Here is a 16,738-nt window from a genome sequence, read left to right as displayed (position 1 = left end):
TACATGCAAGTATCAATCTCGGAGGCCAGTTTTTAGTTGCGAGACGTGGAAAGTCGCGCCAGCAGGATGGTTGTGATAGTGTTCGCTTGCTGTGGTTGTTCTTCTAAATTTTCGCAGGGAAAAAAAAAGAAAAAAAGGTGCTGACGCCTGGTCGTGGTTGTCGTGGTTGTTGTGAGGGGCTATCAACCTCTTTGCCCGGTTGAAAATTGTGTGACTTCCCATCGTCCTCGACCATAGCAAAGAGCAGCGTTTTCGTTATCAGAGCGCACAGTCATCTCCTAGTTCAGAGGCTTAGAAAGCTGATCAATGGTCGGTCCTCCGTAGGCACTATCATGTTTCTTAGGAGTATTGTGCCTATAGCTACACCCGTCACATACTTCGGCACGTGGGGAGGCATCAGGCGCGAATCAAGATACTCTGGGTTGCAAACAGGACTAACACAATAAGTATGGAGATTTGAATTGCATAATAAGTCAGGAGCTACGTGGCTAGGGTGCAAGGTGAACAAGAGGATGACACAGCAGCACAGTAGAGGCGGCTGCCCATTCATTGAGGGGTATGCACTCTCAATAGCGACTGAGAGTGAAGAGCCAGTGAGGTTTTGACATTACCGTCGTGTTGCGTGAAGATCTAAGAAAGGCAGGCACAGCGCGCCAGCATGGCGGTTTCCGCAACCAGAGGTAGATCCTGATATCTCATCACCTCCTTTCATCGTACTAAGTCTTCCTCATCAACAACGCGGACACAAAATGCCATCATTCAGCGAATCGCACAACCACCTTCCGAGACCAATTCAAAACCAAGCCTTGCTATCGTGGACTGCACCCAGAATATCAACGCCCTTTGATGCCGCCAAGGCTCTTATTGCAAATGCAGTCAACTGCCCACTTCAAGTTGACGACATTGTTGTCGTCTTGGACAAGGGTGAGTTTGGAGGTATGACAGTGGGTTGCAGATATTCCAAGAGTGAATATCGAGTCTTACCCAACGATCACGACTCTTTTTTCGGTACACTATGCCTACCTGGATGGTCTGCATTAGGGTAAGTTTGGTCTTTCTTTTCTTGTTTTCGTCCTTCAAAAAATCTAACTTTGTGTCATAGAAACATTGACAAGTTCAACCGTGGAAATTCTCTGGCCCAAATCTGCGACTTTACCAGGAGTGATCTAGTCATTCAGTACAACCAATGTACTCACGAATTCACCCCCGACATGGGTATTGAAGTGAGATATGACAATACAGGAGTCGTTATTGGAAACTACCTCGCCATGACACCCCAAAACACATTCTGGGTCTTTGTACCTGCCATTCCACCTCACAATGACTATCTCATCTCTGAACTCGACAGTCAAGGGTCAATCGGTGAGTTCATGCTCAGACAATCAATTGAATACCCCAGAATTGGTTTCAGATTGGACCTTGATTCAGATCCTGGCCTGAGATAGTAAGTTGATATTGTCCCTCTTTTCAAATCTCTTCTATTGACATCTTGTTCAGTTTCCTTGGTAGACGAAACTTGTTCGACATTCCTTCTACTCCCAAGGCTACCGGTCCCAAACAAGCCATTCGACAGCTCGTTTATCACAAGTCAGAATACCCTGATCAATATCCTCTCGAACTCGTAGGTCTTGTTTCTTCATTGTACCATTTCAGTTTGATTAACACAACTGACAGGTTACCTACTTGTGCCCATGGTTGAAGTGGACAGAAGTCCCTCTAAACGAAAAGGAGGGCGACGTTGCTTCAATTAGCTTCATTTCGACCAATCCACTCGTCAACTTGTCAAACCCCAATGCTGAATGGTTTTCCTTACAACCAATCTGGATCATTGATGGGTACTTTCAGGAAGACTTTATTGGTCTCAAGAGTGCTCTCAAAAAGCTTTGGCGAGCATCCAGACCTACACACCTTCATCAAATCGAGGACCCTCACATCATCTTTTACCTCAGAATCAAGGTCATGTTCTCGGACTTGCCAATCACAAGGGAGATCTTGAATTCCTTTGATGCGATGATGCTGCCAAAAACCTGAGGGACCTAATCACATCAACAATCTAACGACATCTTGGATCAACCCTGCCCAAGCCTTCTTCATGGATCGAAGGTTTGACATTGGTCAAGGAAATTGATCAAGGCAAGTTGAACGAATACAACGTTCAAAGTGATCAACACATCATGGATCCTTCTTCTCCTGGTAAGTCTAGGAAATGACTTTTTGACATTTTTTTTCTTATTTTTTCAGTTGCAACATCTTCTACCAGGGAAGCTGGTATCCATTCTCCTTAACCTTCCGTGTTAGAGGCTGAAACTTGATTGGCGGGAGCTTAGATTCGACACGACATTACTACCCAATCAGCCGCTCGATCGTTGCAACAACGCTATCACGCTCCTACTCTATCTAGGGCTCGGATTTGTTAACCTGACTCAAATCGTTCTACTAGTATTCTCATAAATTCTATTTACCTGATCAAATTTGTATGTCAAACCCTGCCGATCCGTATCTCATTTCACAATCCCCCGAATACTTAGGTGGTGAGCGTGGTGCTTTTCCTCTTGGTTCTTCTCATCTTGCAGCAGTAGCTGCTGCTACTGCTGTTTCCACTCCTCATAGTCGAGTGGGAGGTGGTGCTCTTCGTGCTAAAACATCTGCTCCTCATCTCGGTCGTGGTATCTCTAAGCCTGCAGCTACTAGTCGTCGTCCTCTTCCATCTACTACTCGTCCTGCCTTTCCTTTTTCTGTTCGTGGTCGTAAAAGTGTCGGTGGACCTATCTTTGAACATGGTGGTTGGCGTCCAGGTGAACATTCTTCCCCTACTGTTCCTCTTTCCGTTTCAAGTTCTCCCGATGCCTTTGGTCCTGCTCAACATGCCATTGTACAGCTACAGAGACCTCAGCAACTACCTCAGCAACTACCTCAGCAACAGCATTTCTCAACCGACAAGGATTGGAGAAGCTTTGGTCCTGGCCCCCAGCATCAGCCGCAGCGTTGAAGCCTTCATCTTTGCCCTTGTGTCTTGTTTCGTACGTTTCTCTCTGCTTTCTTCCCTATGTTTCCAAGCAAAAAAGAGAAGGAAAACAAAAAACAGAAAGTAGAAGAGTAACGATGATTTCAGCTTTTTGATATTCGGCAGAGTGAAGAGGAGGGAAGAGAAAACAAGTTCACAGTTCTAGAAGGATCAACTCAACAATGATGACTCTTTTGAAGATTTTGGTTCTTCTTTGTTAGGTGCATCATTACCTGAAGAACAGTCTGATAACCATAACTTACCACACACAACTCAATTAGCCCCCCTTGGTATCATGTTATCCCTTTAAAGACAAGCAGACTTGTACGAGGTGGAGAAATCAGGACTTGTTGCTGTGAGATGGTCCTAACTGCTTCTGATCGCGCTCCGCAATAACCGCGATAACCGCGATAACCTTGACAACCATGCTAGCTCTTGTCACTCACAACCCGTTTCTTGCCCGTAATATCATTGTATGTTCCTTTATTTGGCACATGCTCTTTACAAAGACAGTACGTTAGTGGTTGGTACTGGTCCGGATCTCGTGAAAGATGGAATTGTCAATGTCGATAAATAGGCTACAGGGTCACCAGTCCGGCAGCAGGACTTGAAGAAAACAATCCCCCATCTAGCAGCTTTAACAGAGCAAGCTAAAGATCCAGTTGCATCTTGATTTCCAAATTTTCAAACTCTGTATCATCCGCAGAATCCGATGACAAGACATGATTTCAAACAGCCGTTTGCTATAGCATAGACATCGGAATTAGGTGCCGTGCCTTTTGTTTCTCCCTTTGGCCCCCACGATACCTCGGTAAGCGGCCGGTAAGGTCGTGCAACACTCGTAAGGCGGGGTTGTCCGACGACAGGTAGCTGGAGCTATCGGAACATCTGCAGGAGTCAAAAAAACTTCGAGGACTACTAATCGTCTTGTTGAGCCTATTCCTCTCTTTCCTTCCTTCTCCATTCCTCAATCGAGACACAATACCTAGACAAGCATCTTGGTGGACATTGGGCAGTAATATGTCTTCCCCACTGAGCCGCACCTTTCTCCGCACTTGCTCCAGAAACATTGTTGGCCAGCGTTCTCTCCTTCGCAACACTGCCAGAATTGCCAGCAGAGCTTCAATCGCTCCCACTTCCTTCTCGATCCGTTCAGCAGCTGCCTTCTCTACTACCATGAAGCCCAACTCGGACGCCGTTGCCAGCCCGGCTCCCGCTGCCGAGTTTGATCGCGAGATTACCGACATGGCATCTTACATTCACAACTACAAGGTCACCTCGGAGCTTGCTGTATGTCATCCTTGTCCCAGAAACTTGTCAAGAGCCCTCACTGACCTCATTTGCAGATCGACACCGCCAGATATGTCTTCCTAGACACCTTGGGCTGTGGTCTCAAGGCTCTCGAGTTCCCCCACTGCACCAAGCTCCTCGGTCCCGTCGTGCCCGGAACCACTGTTCCCAATGGCACAAAGATTCCTGGTACTCCCTACCAGCTTGATCCTGTACTTGGTGCATTCAACATTGGAGCCATGATCAGATGGCTCGACTTCAACGACTGCTGGCTTGCTGCCGAATGGGGCCACCCTAGTGACAACTTGGGTGCAATCCTGTCTGTTGCAGACTGGATCAGCAGAACCAACCGCAATGGTGGTAACTTGGGCAATGGAAAGATTTTCACCGTCAAAGACGTCCTCGAGGCCATGGTCAAGGCACACGAAATTCAGGGTTGCATGGCTCTCGAAAACTCCTTCAACAAGGTCGGTCTTGATCACGTCGTCTTGGTCAAGGTTGCATCAACCGCTGTCGTCAGTCAAATGCTTGGTTTGACCGAGGCTCAAACTCGTGACGCAATCTCTCAAGCATGGGTTGATGGTCAGAGTATGCGTACCTACAGACACAGCCCCAACACCATGAGCAGAAAGAGTTGGGCTGCTGGTGATGCTTGTGAAAAGGCAGTCAACCTCTGCCTCAAGGTCATGAAGGGTGAGGGTGGTATGGCCACCGTTCTTACCGCTCCTACTTGGGGTTTCTACGATGTCAACTTCCACGGTGCCAAGTTCAACTTCCAAAGAGAATATGGCAGCTATGTCATGGAAAATGTCCTTTTCAAGGTTTCATACCCTGGTAAGTAACAAAAGTTCATGAGATGTCAAGAGAAAGTGCTCGTACTAATCGCATCAATAGCCGAATTCCACTCGCAGACCGCCGTCGAAGCAGCCAGCCGTCTCAACAAGAAGCTCAAGGCCATGGGCAAGACTGCCGAAGACATCAAGGATGTTACCAACCGAACACATGAGGCATGCATTCGCATCATTGACAAGCAACTGAAGCCCATGGACAACTTTGCCGATCGTGACCACTGTGTTCAGTACATGGTTGCAACCATGTTCGTCTTCAACCGTCTCGAGGCATCAGACTACACGGATGGTTCCGAGGCAGCAACAAGCCCTCTTGTCGAGTCGCTCCGCAAGAGAATCAAGTGTGTTGAGGACCCTCAATACACCAAGGACTACCATGACCCCGAGAAGAGAACCATCTCCAACGCTCTTACCGTCACCTTGAATGACGGTACAACCTTGGAGGAGGAGATTGTCGAGGCACCTCTTGGTCACAGACTGCGTCGTGACGAGGCCAAGCCAGAAATCATGGCCAAGTATAAGAGACATTTGGGACCTCACTTCAGTGAGGCCCGTGTAAATGAGTTGATTGAGCTTGGCAACTCGCCCGACAAGTTGTACGCCATGGAGATTGACAAGTATGTCGACCTCTATGTCAAGGAGAGCAAGTAAGAAACGAAAATATAGAAGTACTAGATGGATATATCTTGTATGAATCAAGTTTCAAAGAATTCACCAAATTATGACGATCTGGTATGCGAGTCAATAGGCAAGAAGGATGCAAACACGTGAAGTTGGGGTATGAATACTGAACGTAGGTGAATGCGTATGCCAAGACATAAATTTGGGATGAATCTGATGAATGCGATATCAGGATTGTGATGTTCATGATTTGCAGATGAACAATTGCCTTTACGAAGCATTCACTTTCGCAGGTATCAGAATGCAGGTCCCTTGTGTGAAGAACCAGAACGATGCTTTCTTGCCAAAAACAAGACAGAGTGTGCTCAACAAGATGAGATGACAGCGTTCTTTAACCACTCCGCGTTGGCCCGCCGCCCGGCAAAGTCGCTGACCGAGGGGCAGGCGGCCGCAGACTAGAAAAAATTCCCATATCAGCCCAACCAAGACTTTCTCTTCATTCAACCATCTCGAAGGAGTGCTTGATTGCAAACACCTTCTCCCTCTCCCACTCTCCACTCTTGTGCGTTTTTCTCTCGTCTCGGGTTTTCTTATCATCGAGATTTTCCTTCTGGTTGCTTGATTCTTGTTGCGAAAAAAAAAAAAAGCGCAACCCCCTGCGCCTACGCCATTAATCGCGCCCTTGTTCCTTTCACCTCTTTGGATATGCCCCATTTCGAAGAGCCCAGCATGAACAACGTTGCCATTAGCTCAAATTCGGCGCCGCCCGCTGTCGAGGACATTTCGGCCATCACAAAGACCATTTACGAAAGCAAGACTTCGCAAGAGTCGCTCGACGCCGCCTACGCTCTCTGCGATGTTCTCCTAAACTCGGTCGGTTTCCGCGGTCTCAACGACTACAATGTTTTGCAAGACGTCAAGAAGGCCGCTGCGGACAAGAAGAATATTGGCCGCCGCGAAGGCGCCATGTTTGCCCTGGGTGCCATTTTCGAAAGATTCCCCAGCAAGCAGCGCCTGAGCGAGGTCGTCTTCCTCCTTCAACACGACTACCTCTTGCCCATGGCTCTCGATGCCATTGCCGACAAGACTCCCAGTGTTCGCGACGGAGCCAAGTACGCTATCGATGCTCTCTACAAGGAGCTCGGCGCCGAGGCCAAGGTCTATGGTCTTTTGCCCATTCTCATCAAATACCTCCGCAAGGGTACTGCCAAGTGGCAAAGCGCCGTTGTCGCATACGAGCTGGTTGGTCGCATGGCCGACGACGCAAAGATGGGCATGGAAAGTCTCGAGGCTGAACAGGCCAAGGATGTTCTCCGTGAAGCCATGGGTCGCAAGCTCGAGGATCTCATTCCCATTGTCGAGGGTGGTATGCACGACCTCAAAGCCGAAGTCTCAAAGGCTGCCATCAAGTCCATGAACTCCCTTACTACTCTCTTGCAAAACGACGATGTTCAGCCTCGTCTTCCTCTTCTGATCAAGTCCATGGAAGACCCCTCAACTCAAAGTCTGCAAAAGGCCATTCACGCCCTCTCGCAAACCACCTTTGTTGCCATCGTCACCTCTCCCGTCCTCGCCGTCCTTACTCCCCTCCTCGAACGTTCTCTCAACAGCCCCAGCACTTCCCAAGAAGTCACTCGTCAAACAGTCGTCGTTGTTGAAAACTTGACCAAGCTCGTTCACGACCCCGTCGAGGCCAGATCTTTCCTTCCCAAGCTCTTGCCCGGTACCAAGGCCGTCCGCGACAGAGCCTCTCTTCCCGAGGTTCGCGAGATTGCTCAGAGAGCACTCGATGTCATTGAAAAGGCCATGGGCCAGCAAAACAATGGTGACCATTCCGAGTCTGGCCGTACCATTCCTGAAGATGTTAGCAAGATTTTGGAAAAGGAGACACAAGCAAATGGCGGTCTTATCCAAATCCCTGGTGACGCCGAGATTTGGAACTTGGCCAAGCCTTACCTTTCAACCATGGTTGCAGAGGATGCCACTGATCGCAAGCTTAACCGCATCACTGGCAACATTGCTCCTTACATGGCTCCCCTCATGGAGCAAGGCAAGGCCGATGCTGTTGCCGAGGCCGTCTTCAAGTTCTACACTGCCGAAGACGAGCGCAAGTTTGGTGCTCCTCCACCTCTCGAGGATGGTGAGGTTGAAATTGTCAATGCCACCTTCTCTCTTGGTTATGGTGGTATGCTTTTGCTTTCTCACACCAACCTTCGTCTGCTCAAGGGTCACCGTTACGGTCTTTGTGGTAGAAACGGTGCTGGCAAGTCCACCTTGATGCGCTCCATTGCCAATGGCAAGCTCGAGGGTTTCCCTCCTCAAGAAGAGGTTCGCACCTGCTTCGTCGAGCACAACCAGGGTGAGGATGCTGATCTTACCATTCTCAACTATTGTTTGAAGGATCCCGAACTCCAGGCCGAAGGTCAAGACAGAATTGTGGCTGTCCTCGAGGAGGTTGGTTTCTCTTCTGGTCCCACTGGACGTCAATCCGAAAAGGTTGGTTCCCTTTCTGGTGGTTGGAAGATGAAGCTCGCCTTGGCTAGAGCCATGTTGATGCGCGCCGACGTCTTCCTTCTCGATGAACCTACCAACCATTTGGATGTTGCCAACGTCAAGTGGCTCCAAGAGTACCTCAAGACCCACACCGACATTACTTCTTTGATTGTTTCTCACGATTCTGGTTTCCTCGACGAGGTCTGTACCGACATCATCCACTACGAGCAAAAGAAGCTTGTCAACTACAAGGGTAACCTTGCTGCTTTCGTCAAGCAAAAGCCCGAAGCTGGTGCATACTACACTCTCTCCGCTTCCCAGGTTCAATTCAAGTTCCCTCCTCCTGGTATTTTGACTGGTGTCAAGTCCAACACTAGAAGCATTCTCCGCATGACTGACTGCAACTTCACTTACCCTGGAGCTTCCAAGCCTTCGCTCCAGGGCGTCAGCTGTCAATTGTCGCTTTCTTCAAGAGTTGCCATTATCGGTGCCAACGGTGCTGGTAAATCTACCCTCATCAAGTTGCTCACTGGTGAAACCATTCCCCAGACCGGCAAGGTCGAGAAGCACCCCAACTTGCGTATCGGTTACATCAAGCAGCACGCTCTTGAGCACGTCGAAATGCACTTGGAAAAGACTCCCAACCAATACCTGCAATGGCGTTATGCCAACGGTGATGACCGTGAGGTCCTGATGAAGGGAACCCGTCAATTGACCGAAGAAGACAAGGCTCAAATGGAGAAGTTCGTCGACCTCGGCCCTGGCATGGGTGAGCGCAGAATCGAGTCCATCATTGGTAGACAAAAGTGGAAGAAGTCGTTCCAGTACGAAATCAAGTGGGTTGGTATGCTCCCCAAGTACAACACCATGATTTCTCGCGAGACCCTCATGGATCTTGGCTTCCAGAAGCTCATTCAAGAGTTTGATGACCACGAGGCTAGCAGAGAAGGTCTTGGTTTCCGTCAACTCGAACCCAAGGTCATTTCCAAGCACTTCGAGGATGTTGGTCTTGACCCCGAAATTGCCAACCACAATGAAATCAGCGGCTTGTCTGGTGGCCAAAAGGTCAAGGTCGTCCTTGCTGGTGCCATGTGGAACAACCCTCACTTGCTCGTTCTCGACGAGCCTACCAACTTCTTGGACAGAGACTCTCTCGGTGGTCTCGCCGTTGCCATCCGTGACTACAAGGGTGGTGTCGTCATGATTTCTCACAACGAAGAGTTTGTTGGTGCTCTCTGCCCCGAGCAGTGGCACGTTGCAGATGGTCGTCTGACTCAAAAGGGCAATGTCGCCATCTCGCTCGACCGCTTCGAGGATTCTTCCAAGCCTGGCTCATCTGTTGCCAGCTCAGTCGTCAGCTCCGCCGTAGCTTCTACTGTTGGCACACCAACTCAGAGTGATGTCGAAGGCGGTGGTGGTGACATGGCTTTCAGAGCCAGAAAGAAGAAGAAGATGACCAAGAAGGAGTTGAAGGAGAGAGAGGTCCGCAGAAGACTGCGTCACATTGAGTGGCTCAACAGTCCCAAGGTATGTTTCATCTCTTCCGTCTTGCATATCACAATTTGCTAACCGCTCTTACAGGGAACTCCTCACCCTCCTGACAGTGACGACGAGTAAAAAAGCAAGTGACGTGTTGTGATTGTTGGTAATGAAAGATGTCTGCAGCTACGAATTGCAAAAAGTAGGGTGAATGGCGTTACAATCTCGATTTCTTCCTTTTCTTGCGACACAATAGATTGGGCGGCGTCTTTGTTTTGGGTCACTATATCCACATTTTTTGTTTGTCCTTTAGAGTTGTAGAATGGCATTTTTTCTTCCTACTTCTCATGGCGACACTTAGTGAAAAAGAACTGCTCCAAGCCATCAACCTAGTAATTCTCATGAGGTCTTTCCTACTCCCAATACTAACAACAAGTGATCGAGCGAACATCGGCCGAATAGATTGTGAGTGGTTCGTATTGCTGCGGGATAGGGAAAATCTCTGCTGGCACCATGTGGGCATCTCTTTGCCGTCTTACCGTGACAGCATACTGATCTGGAGAAACGCAGGAAGCGTTATCTCAGTGTGGCAACCTTCAGCACATGGGAAGGTGGAAGAGAGCTTATCTTCCTGGTGTGACACTGGCATAGTATGGGGTGTAGCTTCATAATGATGTGGAGGTGGATCGATGAGTATCATGTTGAGGCTCTTTGGGAAGAAGTTCACTAGGTTTGAGAGGGAATGCCCCCGGAAGTGGTTCCTTGATTGACTGAATTTCTCCAAATCCCATCCTTGAGGCTCAAAAAGAAGCTCCACAAACGAGTCAGTCAATGCAATGTTGGGGGTTCGTACTCGAATGCAATTGCCCTTTTGCTCAATTTCATCGCTCATCGTGCAATCAGGGTGTATATCGGTGTGACACTTTGACGTGGCCAAGCAATGTTTTGCTGACTGAGATAGGGGATTTTTGAAGCAATCGAAGATCTGACGTCGTGGGCCGTCCCTGCTTGCTCAGAGATTTACATGTCGGATTACCCAAAAAGGCAAGGGCATTTGATGAGGCTCAACAAAGACCCGCTTTATCGTCACCTTGTCTGAGAAGTTTCTCGGTCCCACTCTTGAATTCGCGATTTTGCCAATTGTTTTGTACGGCGGCGAGTGTCTGATGGAAGAAATACGTTTTCATGGCTCACCAACTCCCTAACACTCTGATATATTAAAAGACACGCAACTGCCAAAACTTTGTCTGCTCCGAATTCTTGCTTCAATCGATTTTCCTCCTCCAAGGATCTTCGAGTCTTTTGACTCTTTTTTCCCTAACAACAAGTCTCACACTCACTGTTCTAATCAAATATGAATCGCAATGTCTCCTTTCAACAGACTCAGTCTGGAAATAACCAACAACCTGAGCGACCAAACATGCAGAATCAGCGTACTGCTAGTACAATGAGATCTAGGACGAACAAGCAGAAGCGTCCTGACATGCGAAATCAACACACCATGAGCACACTAAGACCCAGAATGAGTCGCATGGCCACCAACGCTACAGGAGGAACTGCAGAGCAAGGCGGATATTCATTAGCCGGATCACAAACGAATAAGGAGGGTGGTGGACCCAACAGAGATACCTACGTCGCCGAAGGATACCGCGCCCTCAACCCAAACTACGAAAAGAGGCAAAATGAGCCAACATTTAGCTTGGGTTCCAACCTACCGCGTACAGTACGTGGTTGGCAAGGAAAGAAGAAGAATGAAACTGGAACAGCGCCTGGTGTAAAACCTCGTGAAAAGGGAGAAGGAGAAGCTGCTCCTCAACTTCAAGACACTGATGAACGCAAAAAGCATCGTGGAGGCGAGAAGCAAGATTCTGAACCTTCTGATGAGCAAAAGCACCAAAATCACGGATCTACTCAGAGTAACCAGTCAGGAGGCATGATGATGCACGAAACTAGTGCCCAGGCTGGCCAGGGCGAGAGCACAGGAATCATTAGTGATGAAGCTGTATTCTCTCCTGGCAATGACAGTGATGACACAACACTTGCACCAGAGGACGAGGAGGTTCTTGACGAGCCTGCTCCCTTCAATTCGTGGGCACTTGTTCGTGCCAAATTTCAAGATGCTCTTGGTGAATGGTTGGGAGTGAGTTTTGTCTTTTCAAGGCCACTAGACACATGCTGACATCGCTTGTAGACTACCATTTTCGTCTTGATTGGTGTGAGTAGCAATCTTGCTGTAGCCACTGGAGAATCACAACACCCAGGCATCTATCAAAACATGTATTGGGGTTGGGGACTGGCTGTAATGTTGGGCATTTACATCTCGGGTGGAAGCTCAGGTGCCCATCTCAACCCAGCCGTATCCATTCCTCTCTGGATCTACGTAAGTCGTCTTATGCCCATTCCATCAATAGCAACACATCTGACAAATACACAGAGAGGATTTCCTGCTCGCAAACTTCCAGTCTTTGTCATGTTCCAAATCTTGGGTGCCTTCACTGGTGGCCTCATCGCTATTGCCCTCTATCGTGATGCCATTCTTTACAGCGATGGTGGACTCATTGGCTCATCAACTGGAGTTCAAATCTACACACAACCAAAGGATTATGTAAAACCTGCAACAGCATTCTTCGCCGAGTTTACTGGTACTGCAATCCTCGTCTGCTCCATTCTGGCACTTGGTGATGACTCCAACTCACCACCCGGTGCTGGTATGCACGCCTTTATCATCGGTCTACTCGTCATTGCCCTCGTCATGTCCCTCGGTTCCAACACAGGTGGTTGCTTCAACCCAGTCCGAGACTTTGGCCCTCGTCTAGCCGCAATGGCCATGGGTTATGGCACCGAGATCTTTACCGCCTACCACAATTGGTGGATCTGGGGAGCTTGGGGTGCTACAATCTCTGGCGGTATCGCTGGTGGCGTCCTCTACGATACTTGCATATTCAAAGGTGGTGAAAGTCCCGTCAATTATACACCCAGGAAATGGCAGGGCAAAGCCAATGAAGGCAAACTCGACTTTTTGCAAATGTTCCGCCAACACACTCAAGCTCGTAACCTTGAGACAGCCATGGAGAAGGGAGAAGTGGAGAATGGAGGTTCCTAAATTTGCTTTAACAAGAGACTTGAAAGTATAGTCTCTGGAGTGGAAGGAGCGATATACACTGGACGGTCAAGAAGGTTGGAATATACCTCGACCTTTGTTCCTTTCTTCGCTCCTTCCACTCTGCAGTCAGAAGGAATCGTGTTTTGAGGAAGTTTTTGATTTTTTTCTGCCGAAACGAGAAACATGACCTACTGCTAATATTTTGCGAGGAGTTTTTGTTTTTTTTTCCCTCTTTTTTTTTCCAGCTGTTATTCATTCAGACGGAGTTTGTTTATACTAACAGGGGGTATAGACCATATAGACTTTAGACTCATAGACATTAGACTGTTTCTTTCTTTCCTCTTCCTTTTCCTACTGCACCTTTCAAATACTTCAGCTTGCTCAGCCTCTCAATTTGTGTCCAACAGACTCATGCATTTTATGAGTTCATGTTATTGCAAATTTGTGCACTCTACAGAATAAGGGTATGTAGAACTCAATCGCGACCTAGATTACGGTTGTCGATTCAGAGCCCGCACATGTTGACTGTGCGTGGAGTCGTACAGTCTTGATTAGATCAAGTCACTGAAGAACACTTGCAACATCAAAGGATCTTGTTCGAGATGGGACAGAATGTACTTTTTTGATTTCATTTGCATAGAGGTATGGGTAGAGAGATGCAAGTATGTAAAAGAGATTTCCACTCTATGGTAGTGTGGCCAACTCGGCATCAATGACCTCCTTGATCTTTTCTGGTAGAGGTTCCTTGAGCTCAGACACTGTTGTGGCAATCGTTAGTAAAAACACTCATGAGAAAGGAAGGTGGTGTCAGTAGCATAGCAACTTACATGTTTTGCGCAGACGGGCAGTCTGCTCCTTTACTGTTGCATCGCTGGCATCAATCTTGGAAGCAGCGACCAAGCACTTCAACGCAGGAAGGTACTTTTCTCTGCGAACAAAGACTTCGAAACCTGCTTGTTGGGACTTGATGTTCAAGGGGCTTTGCTCGAGCAGAGGTGACAGGTACTTCATGGCTTCGGCAAGTGGGTCCTTGGTCTTGAGCAGCTCCTCGCCTTGCGGATCTGTGTCCTCCTTCTTGACTACATCTTCCGAGGTTGCGGTTGCTTTTGCGGCTGCGGCGGCCTTCTTGTCTGCCTCTGCCTTTTCCTTTTCCTTGCGTGCCTTCTTTTCTGCCTTCTTCTTGTCTGCATCGCTGAGGTCACCGTTTGTGGAGCCATAGTTGGGGTCGTCAAAGAGCTTGACGTAAATGTCAATGGCCGAATATGCGGCTCTCGAGTAGAAGGGATGTTGGCGCAAGTGATCCTCCCAGCGAATCATGTCAACGTATGCGCGAATCATACCCTTGCGCAAAGAGAAACTGTGGAAATCGAATTGATCCTCGTACCAGACGTCGAAAATGTCGTGAATCGACTTGAAGCGCTTGAGAGCCAGTCCCAACTTGTTCTGACGCTTGTAGGCCTCGCCGTCTTCGTAGAGATACCACATGCACTGCATATCGAGCAAATCGCCCAGAGGACCACCGTTGGCTTCCTTGCGGGTGAAGAGGCCCATGGTCTCAATAGCAGTCTCGTTTTGGTTGTTTCGTAATTGGTATTTTGCGCATTTTGTGTTGATGTAACGATCTGCGCGGTCCATCTCGCGGGCCTCGTTCATCTGTTGGGCAGCCTTTTCGAGATCGCCAGAGTGTTTTGTGATTCTGGCTTTTGTGAGATGGAAAGTGTAATCTTGGGGGTTGGTGTTGAGAGAAATGGTCTTTTCAATGTATTCAGAGGCCTTTTCGAGGTTGCGGCAGAGGTGGTAATCGTAGTGTTGTGCGAGGAAGTAGTTTACGGCAAGATCCCAGTTCTTGCCATTCTCCTCATTGCTCTGAGAAGCGTAGCCGAGGACTAGTTGTTCAATGGTTTGTTTCTTGGACTCGTCATTGTAGAGGGCCTTGACGTTGGCAAAGGTCGAGGGCACACCCTTGCGGAAGACTCTTGTGAGGTAAGCGTCAGCAGCCTCGCGGAAAGCGTCGCCCTGGAGGAAGTCGAGTGGCACACGTCTAGGTGCATCAATTCTTTCGCTCTTTTCGGCAAACGACTTGTACAGATCCAGCAGTTGGGTGTGTGCGGTCGAGTCATTTCTGTCCAGACCGAGACACTTCTCCAAGCCATCATAGTAGGCGCGTCTCTCGGGGTTTCTTTCGAGCAAGTTACGGTATGCTTTCTCAGCCTCCTCTTTGCGATCCAATTTCAACAAGTACTCTGCTCTCAACTCCATAACAGCGGTTCTGTCGGGGTTGGACTTGTAAATAGCCTTGAGGCCCTTGAGAGCACGTTCGTAGTCGCCAGACTCGGCAATGATGGTGTTCTTGTACAAGACGGCTTCGTGGTGCTCGAGATCGGTTGGTGGTGGGGGAACCTTGAGGGTGTCTTCGTACATGGTCAAGACCTTCTCGGCGGCTTGGTAGTCACCAGCCATGTGGTGGGCAATAGCCATGGCGGTCCAGTTGGCACGAATGCCCGAAGAAGCGGTCAGCATGGTTCTGCGACTGTCGATGAGACCCTTCCAGTCGCGAGTCTGGGCCTGGAGGAGAGAAAGGTCGCGCTGGATCTGGCGCGAGTCGGGGTCGAGGCGCAGGGCAAACTTGTAAGCCTTGATGGCCTCATCGTAGTTCTTGACGGAGCGGTACAACAATCCATAGACGTGCCAGCAGACATTCGACTTCATGGCATTTTTGAGAGCGAGCTTGGCCAGATCAAAGGCCTCTTCGGTCTTGCCTTGAGAGTTGAGGATCAAGGCCTTCATGGCCTGAGTGTCGCCATGGTTGGGGACCTTTTTCAAGACTTGGTCGGCAGTCTTGATACCTGTGGATCGTGTTAGCCAACGTCTGCGTCAGTGTGCTGAGGGACGGTTGAGAGTGGATGCGCACCCCTCTTGTATTGCTTGGACTCGTAGAGCTGGACAACCTGCTTGAACAGGGACTGCTCCTTGGAAGACAGCGGTACTGACATGGTCTCTTTTCTGCTCGTGTGAGGTCAAAAGAGCTCGCTGTACTCAGCTTCAGTTTCAAGCCCGCCCACTCACGCTGTCCCACCAAGCGCACTTCGTCACTCGCAACAAGTTTACCCGATCAAGTTGCCGATACCGCTTCTCGGATCGCAACTCCGACGAAACCTTCCATCAACTTTGCTCAACGTCCTTGCTCACACTCGTATTATACTTGATAATTGTCTGTGTCAGGCGTTCATTGTCTAGTCAAGTTGTATCATGAGAGTTCCAGCTTCCAGCATGCTGCTCAAGTAAGGAGAGGTAAGGAGAAACATTAGACGTGAGCAACGAGTAGAGCGATCGACACGAACCAGCAAGTAGGTGCAGAGAGTAAGTGCTGTCCTGTTCCAGAAGCAAAAGAAACACCGCGTTGCGGCGAAAGAAACTTGCATTTCGAAGGCAGTTTACTTTGGTTATTTTTCTGTCTTGCTTTGAGGACGGCGCGCTTTTTTTTTTTTTTTTTTTTTAATTGTCATTTTTTTCTCTTTGCCTGCCCTTTATCATTTCTTTCTGTCTTTCTGATCTTGCTGGGAGTTGAACCCAAGACCTTTCATGCGCAATGACTTTGCCGGACTGGCGCCAACCAAGTGAGCCACCGCGTCCGATGGCACCACTTGGCTGGTGAAAGAGGGTCGACAACATGGTCTATATAGGCTGCGGCTGCTGCCTGATGGAGAGTCGTGGTGAGGATGAAATACACGTCAGTGAGTTTTGATGGCGTTCTATCAACAATAAAACTGCGCGCAGCGCGTCAGATGTTTCCAAACCCTCTTCTGAGCAGTGCCCATAAACCCACCTCGGTGATCAATGCTGTGATCATGACTGCGCCGCAAATCTCTCAGAGATAATTCGAGCACGACTGTAGAGTTA

The 16,738-nt window shown here is 48.8% G+C and overlaps 6 protein-coding genes across 6 annotated transcripts; 5 read left to right on the top strand and 1 right to left on the bottom strand.

Moving 5' to 3' along the window:
* Positions 1-749: 749 nt before the first annotated feature.
* M437DRAFT_65298 (uncharacterized protein) lies at positions 750-2,031 on the top strand (the record flags this gene model as incomplete). The annotated part of the gene is made up of 4 exons (XM_041024567.1): positions 750-1,042; positions 1,103-1,444; positions 1,498-1,621; positions 1,675-2,031. 4 exons carry the CDS (start codon positions 750-752, stop codon positions 2,029-2,031), a joined length of 1,116 nt encoding a protein of 371 aa, XP_040881034.1.
* Positions 2,032-2,476: 445 nt separating this feature from the next.
* Positions 2,477-2,989, top strand: M437DRAFT_83706 (uncharacterized protein; the record flags this gene model as incomplete). The annotated part of the gene is made up of 1 exon (XM_041027980.1): positions 2,477-2,989. The coding sequence occupies one exon, from the start codon at positions 2,477-2,479 to the stop codon at positions 2,987-2,989; it is 513 nt and encodes a 170-aa protein (XP_040881033.1).
* Positions 2,990-4,180: 1,191 nt separating this feature from the next.
* Positions 4,181-5,793, top strand: M437DRAFT_74569 (putative 2-methylcitrate dehydratase; the record flags this gene model as incomplete). The annotated part of the gene is made up of 3 exons (XM_041026259.1): positions 4,181-4,294; positions 4,351-5,128; positions 5,189-5,793. 3 exons carry the CDS (start codon positions 4,181-4,183, stop codon positions 5,791-5,793), a joined length of 1,497 nt encoding a protein of 498 aa, XP_040881032.1.
* Positions 5,794-6,492: 699 nt separating this feature from the next.
* M437DRAFT_83704 (ABC transporter domain-containing protein) lies at positions 6,493-9,873 on the top strand (the record flags this gene model as incomplete). Its single annotated transcript, XM_041027979.1, has 2 exons — positions 6,493-9,783; positions 9,838-9,873. The coding sequence occupies 2 exons, from the start codon at positions 6,493-6,495 to the stop codon at positions 9,871-9,873; spliced, it is 3,327 nt and encodes a 1,108-aa protein (XP_040881031.1).
* A 1,393-nt stretch (positions 9,874-11,266) lies between these two features.
* On the top strand, positions 11,267-12,838 carry M437DRAFT_46084 (aquaporin; the record flags this gene model as incomplete). The annotated part of the gene is made up of 3 exons (XM_041021204.1): positions 11,267-11,875; positions 11,927-12,115; positions 12,170-12,838. 3 exons carry the CDS (start codon positions 11,267-11,269, stop codon positions 12,836-12,838), a joined length of 1,467 nt encoding a protein of 488 aa, XP_040881030.1.
* A 684-nt stretch (positions 12,839-13,522) lies between these two features.
* Positions 13,523-15,831, bottom strand: M437DRAFT_74566 (N-terminal acetyltransferase A, auxiliary subunit; the record flags this gene model as incomplete). The annotated part of the gene is made up of 3 exons (XM_041026258.1): positions 13,523-13,596; positions 13,666-15,684; positions 15,750-15,831. 3 exons carry the CDS (start codon positions 15,829-15,831, stop codon positions 13,523-13,525), a joined length of 2,175 nt encoding a protein of 724 aa, XP_040881029.1.
* Positions 15,832-16,738: the final 907 nt, after the last annotated feature.

The sequence above is a fragment of the Aureobasidium melanogenum genome, assembly GCF_000721775.1.
Source record: "Aureobasidium melanogenum CBS 110374 unplaced genomic scaffold scaffold_7, whole genome shotgun sequence".
In the NCBI taxonomy this organism is placed as follows: Eukaryota; Fungi; Ascomycota; class Dothideomycetes; order Dothideales; family Saccotheciaceae; genus Aureobasidium; species Aureobasidium melanogenum.
Note: the sequence above shows the minus strand (reverse complement) of the source record. Positions and strands in the feature narration are given on the sequence as shown.